At 38.2% G+C, this 14,166-nt stretch overlaps 1 protein-coding gene across 4 annotated transcripts in view; it reads left to right on the forward strand.

Moving 5' to 3' along the window:
- Positions 1-14,166, forward strand: part of UGGT2 (UDP-glucose glycoprotein glucosyltransferase 2) — a 206,599-nt gene that overhangs the window by 171,861 nt on the left and 20,572 nt on the right. For 2 of the 4 annotated variants that reach the window (XM_012769727.2, XM_012769732.2), the window contains 4 exons: positions 6,195-6,377; positions 8,347-8,507; positions 9,153-9,267; positions 13,751-13,867. In XM_012769727.2, coding sequence (XP_012625181.1) covers positions 6,195-6,377; positions 8,347-8,507; positions 9,153-9,267; positions 13,751-13,867 — 576 coding nt within the window. Of the gene's footprint in view, positions 1-6,194; positions 6,378-8,346; positions 8,508-8,899; positions 9,118-9,152; positions 9,268-13,750; positions 13,868-14,166 lie in introns of those variants that run through there. The other 2 variants (XR_012922423.1, XM_012769731.3) reach the window with 2 other exon arrangements.

Raw genomic sequence — 14,166 nt, forward strand, 5'->3', positions numbered from 1 at the left:
CTTGGGCTCCCTGTGGGTGAATTGGGACCGGAACTCCTCTCCCTGGTGGGGATACAGTTTGAACTCTGGGACCCAGAGGTCAGACCTGCAGACCAGATCCCCTGCACCGAGGGCTAGCATTACCCGGGGCACAGAAGGGTTATACGTGAACAGCCTACTGAGGTGTGTGTGCCTGCAGGGGCGGATCAGCATCCTAGAGGGCAACCCTCTTCCCAGGAGGAGGCCGTGAGCCCAGCCCAGGTGGCATTCCTGTGCAGGGAACCTCCCCGCCGGCTTCACAGTCCGGGGACGCCTGGTGGCTTGTGGTCTGGCCTGCTGGCAGAAGCCCAGGAGTAGCTGCGGAGTTGGGGAGGGTGGAAAGAAGCGAGGCCCGCTCCAGACTGCGGGTCTCAGACAACCCCACCCCCACATGCAGACTTTCTGGCTGAGCGGGACCATTCCAGCCCCTCCCTGACAGCTTTTCCTGGAAGCAGAGAACAGAACTTTGACCCCTGCTAACTGCCTGAGGACAGGCTTACCCAACCCAGCTCCGCCTGGAACAAGAGCTGATAACAGGACACAAAATGAACAGCATAGCCTATTCCTCCAAGCAAACGCCACCTACTGACAGGGACGGCATCTTGCACAGCCTTTCCACGGCACCCACTGACTCAATATACAGGGAGTGGTCCAATCTCACCCACAGACACCACCTAATGCCTCAGAAACTAAACAAGCCGTGTGAATACCCAAACAAAAACCTAAAGGAAAGAAACAACAACTGATCGACATGGGAAGAAATCAGCGAAAGAACTCAAGAAATATGAAGAACCAAACAGAAAACACACCCCCAAAGAGGAGCACCAGCCCCCTAGAAATGGACACCAACCAAAATCAAGCAACCAATAAGACAGAAGAGGAATTTCGTATGTGGATGATAAGAACACTCACCCAGCTGCAACAACTCAATAACCAACACAAAGAAACCACAAAAAGCCTCCAGGATATGGGAAAAGAAATAGACACAATGAAGAAAAGTTTAACTGAACTCCTGGAAATGAAGAATCAATTCAAGGAACTACAAAATACAGTGGAAAGTCTCAAGAACAGGGTAGATCAAACAGAAGAAAGAATCTCAGAGCTTGAAGATAACACCCTCCAATTAAATAAATCAGTCACAGAAATAGAGCAGAGAAACAAGAGAAAAGAGCAAAGCCTACAAAAGATGTGGGATTATGTGAAGAAATCTAATGTGAGGGTCATAGGGTTACCAGAAGGGGAAGAAGACAACACTCAAGAGTTGGACAAGCTGTTTGAAGATATAATAGAGGAAAATTTCCCAGGCCTTGGTCAAAATCTTGATATACAAGTTCAAGAGGCTCAGAGGACCCCTGGGAGATTCAACGCAAACAGGAAGAAGTCACGACATGCAGTCATCAGACTGACCAAAGTATCAACTAAAGAGGCCCTTCTAAGAGCTGTAAGACAAAAGAAGCAAGTGACATACAAGGGAAAGCCAATTCGAATAACATCAGACTTCTCTAATGAGACTTTACAAGCAAGGAGAGACTGGGGCCCCATTCTCACTCTTTTGAAACAAAACAATGGCCAGCCTAGAATATTATTCCCTGCAAAACTAAGCTTTGTATATGAAGGAGAAATAAAAACATTCTCAGACAAGCAAAGGCTCAGAGAATTCACCAAGACAAGATCAGCCCTACAAGAAGTACTCAAAACAGCGTTACGCACATAACATCATAATAATAACCCACGGATATAAAAACAACCAAAACCCAAAGATATTAAAGGCCAGATATTACAATGGCTCAAGACAGAAATCATAGCAGCAACATGCAACCCAACAGAATGAACAGTAATCTACCTTGCCTATCAGTTCTCTCAATAAATGTGAATGGCTTAAACTCTCCACTCAAGAGACATAGGCTGGCTGAATGGATAAGAAAATACAGGCCAAGTATATGCTGTCTTCAGGAAACACATCTAACCTCCAAGGATGCATATAGACTAAAAATAAAAGGGTGGAGATCAATATTCCAAGCAAATAGCCAAAAGAAGGCTGGTGTGGCAGTTCTAATTTCAGACGATTTAGTTTTTAAACCAACAAAAGTAGTGAAAGACAAAGAGGGTCATTATATAATGGTGAAGGGCACACCTCAACAAGAAGAGATAACAATTTTAAATATATATGCACCCAACTTAGGTGTACCCAGATTCATAAAGCAAACCTTACTGGAGCTAAGCAAATGGATTAATACCAACTCCATAATCGCCGGAGATTTCAACACCCCACTGACGGCATGAGACAGATCCTCCAAACAGAAAATTAATAAAGAAATAACGGACTTAAACAAAACTCTAGAACAATTGGGTCTGACTGACATTTACAGAACATTCTACCCAAAATCCACTGAATATACGTTCTTCTCATCAGCTCACGGGACATTCTCTAAGATTGACCATATCCTAGGACACAAAGTAAATCTCAAGAAATTTAAAAAAATAGAAATCATACCATATACCTTCTCAGATCACAGTGGAATAAAAGTAGAAATCAACCCTAACAGAAACTCACATTTCTACACAAAAACGTGGAAATTAAACAACCCCCTACTAAATGATTACTTCATAAATGAAGAAATCAAGACGGAAATAAAAAAATTCTATGAAGAAAATGACAATGGAGAGACATGTTATCAAATCCTCTGGGACACAGCTAAAGCAGTCCTAGAGGAAAGATTATTTCCATAAATGCCTATAACCAAAAGACAAGAAGATCACAAATAGACAATCTAGTGAAACGACTCAAAGAGATGGAAAAAGAAGAACACACCAACCCCAAACCCAGCAGAAGAAGTGAAATCATCAAGATCAAATCAGAACTAAACGAAATTGAAAACAGGGAAGCTATTCAGGAGATTAATAAAACAAAAAGTTGGTTCTTTGAAAAAATAAACAAAATTGACGCATCATTGGCTAAGCTAACAAAAAGCAGAAAAGAGAAATCTCTAATAAGCTCCATCAGGAATAAAAAAGGAGATATCACAACTGATCCCAAAGAGATACAAGATACAATTTATGAATACTACAAAAATCTTTATGCACACAAACTGGAAAATGTGGAGGAAATGGACAAATTTCTAGAAACACACAGCCTCCCTAGGCTCAACCAGTAAGAAATAGATACCCTGAACAGACCAATCTCAACAGCTGAAATAGAAACAGCAATTAAAAATCTCCCTAAAAAGAAAAGTCCCGGTCCAGATGGCTTCACACCTGAATTTTACCACACTTACAAAGAAGAACTAGTACCTATCTTGCAGAAACTATTCCACAACATCGAGAAGAACGGAAACCTCCCCGACACCTTTTATGAAGCGAATATTACTCTGATACCAAAACCAGGAAAGGATGCAACAAAAAAAGAAAACTACAGACCAATATCCCTAATGAATATAGATGCAAAAATTTTCAACAAAATCTTAGCTAACCGAATCCAGACACTTATCAAAAAAATAATCCACCACGACCAAGTGGGCTTCATCCCAGGGATGCAGGGATGGTTCAACATACGTACATCTATAAATGCAATTCACCACATAAACAGAAGCAAAAACAAAGACCACATGATTCTTTCAATAGATGCAGAAAAAGCTTTTGACAAAATTCAACACCCTTTCATGATACGAACACTTAAGAAAATAGGCATAGAAGGGACATACCTAAAAATGACACAAGCCATATATGACAGACCCATAGCCAACGTCATACTGAATGGGGAAAATTTGAAATCATTCCCACTTAAAACTAGAACCAGACAAGGCTGCCCACTATCTCCACTTCTGTTCAACATAGTGCTGAAAGTCTTGGCTAAAGCAATCAGACAGGAAAATGGAATTTAAGGTATCCAAATAGGGGCAGAAGAGATCAAACTTTCACTGTTTGCTGATGATATGATATTGTATCTAGAAAACCCCAAAGATTCAACCAAGAAACTCCTGGAACTGATCAATGAATTTAGTAAAGTCTCAGGATACAAAATCAATACACAGAAATCACAGGCATTCATTTATGCCAACAACAATCTCATTGAGAACCAAATCAAAGACTCAATTTCCTTCACAATAGCAACAAAGAAATTAAAGTACCTAGGAATATACTTAACCAAGGAGATAAAAGACCTCTACAGGGAGAACTATGAAACACTGAGGAAGGAAATAGCAGAGGATGTAAACAGATGGAAATCCATACCATGCTCGTGGATCGGCAGACTCAATATCATCAAACTGTCCTTACTACCCAAACTGATCTGCAGATTCAATGCAATACCTATTAAAATCCCATCAGCATTCTTCACAGATATAGAAAAAATAATTTTACGCTTCGTATAGAACCAAAGAAGACCCCAAATATCAAGAGCAATTCTAGGCAGCAAAAACAAAATGGGAGGTATTAATATGCCAGATATCAAACTATACTACAAAGCTGTAGTAATTAAATCAATATGGTATTGGCACAAAAATAGGAATATTGACCAGTGGAACAGATGTGAGAATCCTGATATAAAACCATCCTCATATAGCCATCTAATCTTTGACAAAGCAGACAAAAATATACGCTGGGGAAAAGAATCCCTTTTCAATAAATGGTGCTGGGAAAACTGGATAGCCACCTGTACAAGGCTAAAACAGGACCCACATCTTTCACCTCTCACAAAAACCAACTCACGCTGGATAACAGACTTAAACCTAAGGTATGAAACTATTAGAACTCTAGAGGAAGAAGTTGGAAACACTCTCCTAGACATCGGCCTGGGCAAAGAGTTTATGAAGAAGTCCCCAAAGGCAATCACAGCAGCAACAAAAATAAATAAATGGGACATAATCAAACTAAAAAGCTTCTGCACAGCCAAAGAAATAGTTATGAAAATAAACAGACAACCTACAGAATGGGAGAAAATTTTTGCATCCTATGCATCCGATAAGGGACTGATAACTAGAATATACTTAGAACTCACGAAAATCAGGAAGAAAAAATCAAATAACCCTATTAAAAAGTGGGCAAAGGACTTGAACAGAAACTTTTCTAAAGAAGACAGAAGAATGGCCAACAAACATATGAAAAAATGCTTAGCATCTCTAATCATCAGGGAAATGCAAATCAAAACCACAATGAGATATCACTTAACCCCAGTGAGAATGGCCTTCATCAAAAAATCTCCAAACAATAAATGCTGGCGTGGTTGCGGACAGAGAGGAACACTCCTACACTTCTGGTGGGACTGCAAACTAGTTCAACCTCTGTGGAAAGCAATATGGAGATATCTTAAAGCGATACAAGTGATTCTACCATTTGATCCAGCAGTCCCATTGCTGGGCATCTACCCAAAAGATCCAATGACACTCTACAAAAAAGACACCTGCACTCGAATGTTTATAGCAGCACAATTCATAATTGCAAGGCTGTGGAAACAACCCAAGTGTCCATCAATCCAAGAATGGATTAATAAAATGTGGTATATGTATACCATGGAGTACTATTCAGCTCTAAGAAACAATGGTGATATAGCACATCTTATATTTTCCTTGTTAGAGCTGGAACCCATACTATTAATGAAGTTTCCCAAGAATGGAAAAACAAGCACCACATATACTCGCCACCAAATTGGTATTAACTGAACATCACCTAAGTGGTCACATAGGTACTACAGTAATAGAGTATTGGGCAGGTGGGAGGGGGGAGGGGGGCAGGTATATACATACATAATTAGTGAGATGTGCACCATCTGGGGGGTGGTCATGATGGAGACTCACACTTGTGGGTGGAGGGGGGGAAATGGGCATTTATTGAAACCTTAAAATCTGTACCCCCATAATATGCCGAAATAAAAACAAAACAAACAAAAAAAAATATATGGGAACATATGTCTTCTTTAATAAGCTTGCTTATTAATACGGTGCACTTATTTTTAATGACATTAAATTATATAGTTTTATTTATACTTGTATTTTCATAGTTGTCAGCATTTTCATATTTCTCATTACTAAAGTTACAGAAATAGTATTTAGACATTTTATCAATTAGTTTGTAACAATTTATAGTAAATTCTGCCTTTTTAAATGTTAATTTTTTTCTTTAAAACAAAACTACTTTCTCTTCCTTGAACATATTATTTGATTTTGTGTATGTGTTTTTAGGAGATAATTCCTTACATGGCTAAGGAATATGGATTTCAGTATGAATTAGTCCAATATAAGTGGCCCCATTGGCTCCATCAACAGACTGAAAAACAAAGGATTATTTGGGGTTACAAAATTCTTTTCCTTGATGTCCTTTTTCCACTATCAGTGGATAAAATCATTTTTGTGGATGCTGACCAGGTAATAAGATTAACTGTTGTTTTTGGTAGGACTCAAATTTTTTTTACACCTCTATCTTAATATAAGGAATCAATTTATGTGGCTTGTGTTTATTATCTTTGTTGCTGTGCTACATAAACATTTAAGACATGATTGTGATATGTAAGCAAAATACCTCTAAAAACAAAGTGTCAAAATTCCGGGAGAAAATTGAAGGTATTGTATTAATAAAAAGTACTATTTATTATTTAGGATATGGAAGATTTCTTTCTATGAAGTAGTTTTTTAAGCTTGAGGATTAAAAATAAAACAAATACTTATATTAGTAATAATAAGAGGAGTTATATGAATTCTTAAGAATATAAGCTGTTAATATTTATTTATAATTAGCTATTTCTTCTTGCTACAGAAGTTAGCAGTTACATACAACTCTCATTCTTCCAACCTTCAGCATTTTTTGGCATTTGTCCAATAACCAAATTTTCATCACTCCACCGCTTATGGAAAAGAATGTTCTAAATTTGGCAAAAAAAAAAATTAAGGCTCTCAGCTTTAAATTTTATATGTCCAAAAATTATTACTTTTCCACCCTTTCATTGCTTTTTTAATCATTAGTGAAAATAATTTTTTTAAATATACACAGTTTTTAAGAACAGTAATATGTAAATTAAAATATAGCAGGGTGTGATGGCTCACAGGAGTTTGAGACCAGCCTGGGCACCATAGCAAGACCCCAGCTATATGAAAAATGGAAAAAAAATTAACCAGACAGGGTGGCACACACTTATAGTCCCATCTACTTGGGAGGCTGAGGAAAAAGGATCATATGAGCCCAGGAGTTTGATTGCACTGAGCTATGATGATGCCACTGCATTCTAGCCTAGGTAACAGAGTGAGGCCTTGTCTTTAAATAAATAAATAGATAAATAGAAATAACATATGCATAAATTAGAATTTAAATATGTAGAAAAAAGCATATTTTCAAGTCTGATAACTTATTTACATTCTAAACTCGTATTATTTTATTGTATTTATTTTTTATTTTTTGAGACAGAGTCTCGCTTTGTCGCCCAGGCTTGAGTGAGTGCCGTGGTGTCAGCCTAGCTCACAGCAACCTCAATCTCCTGGGCTCAAGCAATCCTGCTGCCTCAGCCTCCCGAGTAGCTGGGACATCCGGCTAATTTTTTCTATATGTATTAGTTGGCCAATTAACTTCTTTCTATTTATAGTAGAGATGGGGTCTCGCTTTTGCTCAGGCTGGTTTCGAACTCCTGACCTCAAGCAATCCGCCCGCCTCGGCCTCCCAGAGTGCTAGGATTACAGGCGTGAACCACTGCGCCCGGCCTCTAAACTCGTATTATTTTATACTGTATTCCAAATTGATAAATGAGCCTCTATAATAAATAATAATGAAAACTAAGAAAATAGGGAAGTATAAATGATAAAGTAAGCATTTTCAAACGTACTGTCTAATGTATTTCTTTTTCCTGCCTTCCCTTAACATACACACTGATATTTTCCCAACAGGCTTGACTCTATTAAAAAAATAAAACATACATTATTTATTTACAGCTATTTAGAATAATCAAGAGACTTTTTCTTATGATTCAAACTAATATTTGCCAATATACAATAATGGTGATTTAGCAACAAAATGATTTTGAATTATTCATACATCAAGAAACAGAGCTGTGCACTTGTACAGAGCTGCGCACATGTATGCTGTGTAAAATACTTTGCTTACAAAATATTCTTACTGGTCAATAAGACCACTGTCATATAGACTAGGAAAATAAATTGTAAGTTTCTTTTAATCTGAAAAGACAAGAGGGAAAAAATTAAAATTTAGTAAATTCACACTTAATGAAAGCACTGGGAAGAAAATGCAGCTGTGGTATTTCTGCAATAGGGTATGGTGATTTCAAATTCCCATAAAAAGGGCTCATGTTATTTTACAGTCTTCATGAGAGACATTATTTCAATTATTTAGATTGTGAGACATGACCTAAAAGAACTACGAGATTTTGATCTGGATGGAGCTCCTTATGGGTACACTCCATTTTGTGATAGCCGCAGGGAAATGGATGGATATCGTTTCTGGAAAACGGGATACTGGGCATCACATCTTATAAGAAGGAAATATCATATCAGGTAAGAAAAATCATACTCTTATCTTTTAGTTATTAAATATATATTGAATCTCAGCATTCAGTTTTAATAGAAATTATACAAGAGCAACCTACTTGCATAGTGCTTATTACATACCAGTCACTCTTGTAAGACTGTATGTATATTAACTCATAAAATCTCTCACAACCTTTTGAGATACTGTTAATCTCTCTATTTTATAGATGTAGAAACTGAGTCATAGAGCATTTGTTTTATTTGCTCAGGCTTACCCTGCTAGTACATAGCTGAGCCAATAATTAAACCCATGAAATATGGATCATGAATATGCCCCTAATTATTCCAGAAAATTTAAACTTGGTTTGTCAGATAATAAAATGAAGATACTCTCTTCAAAGCTGTTACTCTTTTTTTAGGGCCGTGAGTTTCATGACAGACAACTTGAGAAAACTTGAAGTGACCATAAAAAGAATATGGATACTACCAAATTCTAAGAAACTTCAAACTCCTTGGAAACAGTATTAGACATTGGGAGCAAATTTATGAAAGGATTAATTATTATTAGATCCTAGGATATCTGCAGTTAAGTTAATACTATCACTGTAGACATTCACTAGGGGAAAATAAAACTACATAACGTAGGCTTTCAAAGAATATTCATTTTTGCAGTGCCTTGTATGTAGTGGATCTCAAGAAGTTCAGGAGAATTGCAGCAGGTGACAGGCTCAGGGGCCGGTACCAAGCTCTCAGTCAAGATCCAAATAGTCTTTCAAACCTTGATCAGGTAGGTATAATGTTAATAGAATAATTTTCAGTACATATACATAGACTGCTCCAACTTCTTGCTTGTCAACTTCAAAATCTTATATTTTGAGCTTCTTTCTCAAACTCCTATCCTTTATGCAGTTGTTTAGTGGATATCTCTACTTACAAATAATTTTTTTCACTTCAAGCTCAACATTTTTAAAACTAATAGTATTTTATCTTTACTTTTCTGTTCTCAAACCTCTTCTTTCTACTCTATGCCCTATCTCATTTAATTACCCTCTTTTTCTTACTCTCTCCCATCCTCATTTAGACATGCTCAAGTCTCTTTCTCTCACTCTCTCGCTCGCTCTCTGATCTTTAAAACAAACTCCCTTTATCCAGTGCCCCACCACGCTGGTATTGCCTTACATTTTCTTTCTTCTAACAGACATCTTTTTCCTCATATTCTGTTAATTTCCTAATTATTGCATTGAAACTTTTTTTTTTATGTGCCAGTTTGAGGACATAACCCTCAGGTGAAACATTGTAAACAATCTAAGGAGAAGCAAAAGACCCTGCAGCCCAAAATCCCTACTCGTTTTTCTTACGTTTATTAAAACCATGCATGTTTGTTCATTCATTTAGCAGTATCTGCTGAATACCTACTAACGCCAGACACTATCCTTAGACCCAGGACATCAGAAAACAAAAACCAAGGGTCCTTTAGCTTGTGGTGCTTTCATTCTAGTAGGAAAATAAAATTAAAAAATAACATGTAAAGGTAATTAATGTTTTGGAGGAAAAAAACAAGAAAACATGATTGAGAGTTCAGAATGGTGAGAAGGTGTTAGGGTTTGCAGTTGTAAATTGGGTGGCCATATGTCCCTGCGAAAGGTGACATTTGAGTGAATTTCAGATGGAGTCATAAAAGTTGATTATGAAGATGTCTGTGAGTATTGCAGGCCAGAGAGAATATCTAATGCAAAGGTCCTGAGGTGAGAGTGGGCCCTACATGTTTGAGGAATAGCAAGGAGGCCAGTATGGCTGGAATAGAGTATGGTAGGGGGGAGTACAAATGAGGGAAGAGAAGTAACAGAAGGTACAGATAATGGAGAAAGCATAAGCCCTTTGCTTAAAAATCTAGCAATTGGGAAATTATAGGTCAAAATATTAATGGCTTATTGAAGACCCCACTAGTAAGGGACTGATGTTTTTAAAGAAATCATTCTGGAAAATTAGGAGAACTCCAAATATATATGTCTATACATACAAAATAGGATCTTTTCAATATTGCCAGTTAGTATAAAACTGACTTGGGGTCCTCAGTAAACCCCAGTGACATGCCAGATTTAGATTATGAGTACCACATTTTTTGTAATTCTTACTAATTTTGTGAACATGTTTTTTATAAGAAACCCTTAGTCTAACATATAAGTGAAAATCTATGAAATTTCCCATCTGCCTATTGGCAACTAAAGAAAAAATTCATTTTCAAGCAGTCCAAGAACCATCTGAGGGGTTCTTCTGACATTGCATGACCATATTTGGGGGATTATTGCTCTTATTCCTGTGCAGTTTGGCTCCCACCCCCATCCGTCCACTGAACACTTCTTAGTAAAGTCAAAATATCTTTTTGTTAGCTAAAAGTGTCTAGTGAACACTTAAACTTTGTTTTTATGTGCCCTCTTTGAAACATGAATGTTTTCCACCTCTCCTTTCTCGACACTCTCTGTACTGTTCTTTGGCTTCCGTAATACCAGGTCTTGCTGGTTCTTCTCTGACATCTGTAGCTTTCCCATAAGAGTTTTATTAAGAACTACTTTTATTTTTCATTCAAACGTTGATGTTCTCTAAGTCTCTGCCTTTGGTCCACTTCTCATTCTTTACCAACTCTATTGGCAATCTTAAATCCATCCAGGGTTTCAGTTTACATCTTTCTATTAGCAATTCTCAATCTTATTTCTGGCTCTTAGCTTTCCACTGATATCACCAGCACATTAATGCCTAAAACTCATCCCAAAGTAAAAAGTCTAACATGCAAGTTCTGTTCCTCCTCCTCCTCACCATTCCCTACGGCAGCAAATACCACTTAGCTGCCTGTTACAGGTTGGGTTACTCAGGAAACAAACTGACTATGAAATAGAAATTAGCTTGCAGGAAGTTTATTAGAAAGTGCTCTCAGGACCATCAACTGTGGGGGAAGGAATGAAATAGAATTGGGCAAACTTTACAAATTCAACAAAGACCTTAGTTGATTGACCCCACAGGTTAGCTCTGAAGCTGAGATGGCCCTTCAGAGCTGTCACAAGTTTGGGTGGAGTCCATGTCTTTAGTCCTTCACTCAACCAATCATTGGATATAGGTTGCCCCAGAAAAGGAGGTGACTTTGAGTGAGACAACTCTTTTCCAAGGACAGTTCCTAGAGATGGCTGAGACCTGAGGGTTGTCAGGCAGTAGCATTCCCAACAGCTAGGAGAACAGTTTCAGATTTGAATGAAGATCTGGGTGCTGCACCACAGCATCCACTATCATCCTCTGTACTGTATGGATCTACCTCTTTGTCTGAGTTCAGGAGAAAACACGTTAAGAGGAAAGTTAGTGGGACCAGACTACAGCCTGTTCCTCTGGAGCTGGTCTAAAAACCACACTTACACCCATCATTTCCTTGTCCTATCCATTCTCGATTCCCCTAACCTAGTCATATGGCCCAGAACCAGTGGGAATTGTGGGGATAACAAGCACAGCTTCTCGAAGAGGGTCACTGGGAGTGATGCTAAGAAGTTTCACTTCTAATTTGCCCCCTTTGAACCCTTGTAATTCTTGACATGGTAACACAGTACCATATACTGGTTGTTGATGTAAAATACAATGCTGCATCTAGAGCAGGGGTCCTCAAACTTTTTAAACAGGGCCAGTTCACTGTCCCTCAGACTGTTGGAGGGCCGGACTATAGTTTTTAAAAAAACTGTGAACAAATTCCTATGCACACTGCACATATCTTATTTTGAAGTAAAAAAACAAACGGGCAAAAACACCCACATGTGGCCCGCGGGCCGTAGTTTGAAGACACCTGAATTCTAGAGGATGGATGGCTCCTTACCCTTGCAGGGTACTTTCTCCAAGCTAGCAACTCTGCTGTGCCTTTAGTAAACTGTTCAGGCCAACATCTTCTATGAGGTACAGTATTTGACAGGACCGTGGGGTCTCCTGGTCATGTGACCTCTGCCACAGTAACTTTGCTATAAATTGTCTAATAAATATTTAACAATTCTTTGGCAGTGGATAACTCTAAGTCCTTGGATAATGGTGCTGGCTAAGTTTCTATGAGCAAGAAAGACAAACACATACATAGAATATGAGTATACTTCAGTTTTGAAGTTCCAAAGAATCTGTGCCCTTTCCATGGTGAGAGGTGTCCAGTGCAGTCAGCTCACCACCACACAGCTAATTGGTCTTTGCAAAGTATAAATCTTGTATCATAAGCTCAGTGTTTGTCTCTGCTATTGGCAGCTGTGAGAGCTAGATCATCCTAAGTAAGCGGGAACCCATGTTGTTGGGCCCATACTCAGTCTCCATCTCTGCTATCGTATCTTCTCCATTTATGTGCTTATTGTGTCATTGTAATGGCCACTGACCAAGACTGGCAGACTTCAACAGGCTACATCATTTTGTCTGCTTAGTTATTTAGTCTGCTTCTGTGTGGAATGCTTTTTGGTGGATGTTTAACATGAAATACCCAAAGATCTTGACAGTTTGTGCCATTCCCATAGGTTCATCCATAAGCCTCTACCTCAGAATTCTTTCCCTTAATGTTCTCATCTTTTTCTTTCTTGGCCTCTGACCAGTCAAGCCATTCACCACTTCTCATGTATCCATATATATTCTAACCATAGTCTACTTTTCTTTTCATGCAAACTGAATAAGAAGATATATCATGTGAAGGAGCTAGAATAGTTCTTAGAAATAAATTCATAGTGTTAAGCACAGAAATTTCCATCTTTAACTTACTAGGTTAATTTGCCAGTCAAGCATCTGAAAACACAGGTGCCAGCAATCTTTGCTTAAAAAGCCTTGAGCACGCAAAAACATGAAAATATTAATATTTGTGGATTACTGTTTCCAATGGGGTGGTGAAAGGTCACCTCAGAATCTGGAGAGAGTGGTGGGCCGATGTAAATAGTAACAGCAGCTATAATGTGAGCCATTAATCCTGGTGATTCAAGGCAGTTAGAGGGCTAGTGGGGCTGGCCATTGAAGAAATTGGAGCGGTGGGTTTCTGGGCCTCCTCCTTCATCTCTGATGCTAGTTGTAAAGTCTAGGGGAGGTATAGGCATAGTTCCAGTGCATGGGGGTTCATTCATGCCACAAGATGATTGGATCAGGTTAGATATTTTAAACTGGTAGAGAAATCTCAGATTTGCATTTTTTAAAGGTCTGTTCATTCTAAATAACATCTTCAAATTTTTTCTTTCTGACTCTAATTTCTGTACCTCTATGTTTAAATCATATTTTTTCTGTAGGATCTTCCCAATAATATGATTTACCAAGTTCCTATTAAGTCTCTTCCTCAAGACTGGCTATGGTGTGAAACCTGGTGTGATGATGCATCCAAACAAAGAGCCAAAACAATTGATCTGGTGAGCATCTGTGTTTTCAACGAAGCATGGAAATGTTCAAATAGAAATATTTTGTTTTACAATGAAATAGCACACATATTATTACCTTGCTTTTCCTAATGTTCAGTCTGTTACCCATTTACATAGGTTGGCAAGTATAGGGCTGTGCCAGGGGTCCCCTAAGACCACTCTCGGATTTGATAATTCCCTAAGAAGATTCACAGGATGCAAAATAAAATCGTACTCATGGTTATGATTTATTACAGTGAAAGGATACAAAGCAAAGTCAGCAAAGGGAAAATATACATGGGGTGAAGAGA

This window comes from Microcebus murinus, chromosome 13 (genome assembly GCF_040939455.1).
Source record: "Microcebus murinus isolate Inina chromosome 13, M.murinus_Inina_mat1.0, whole genome shotgun sequence".
Lineage (NCBI taxonomy): Eukaryota > Metazoa > Chordata > Mammalia > Primates > Cheirogaleidae > Microcebus > Microcebus murinus.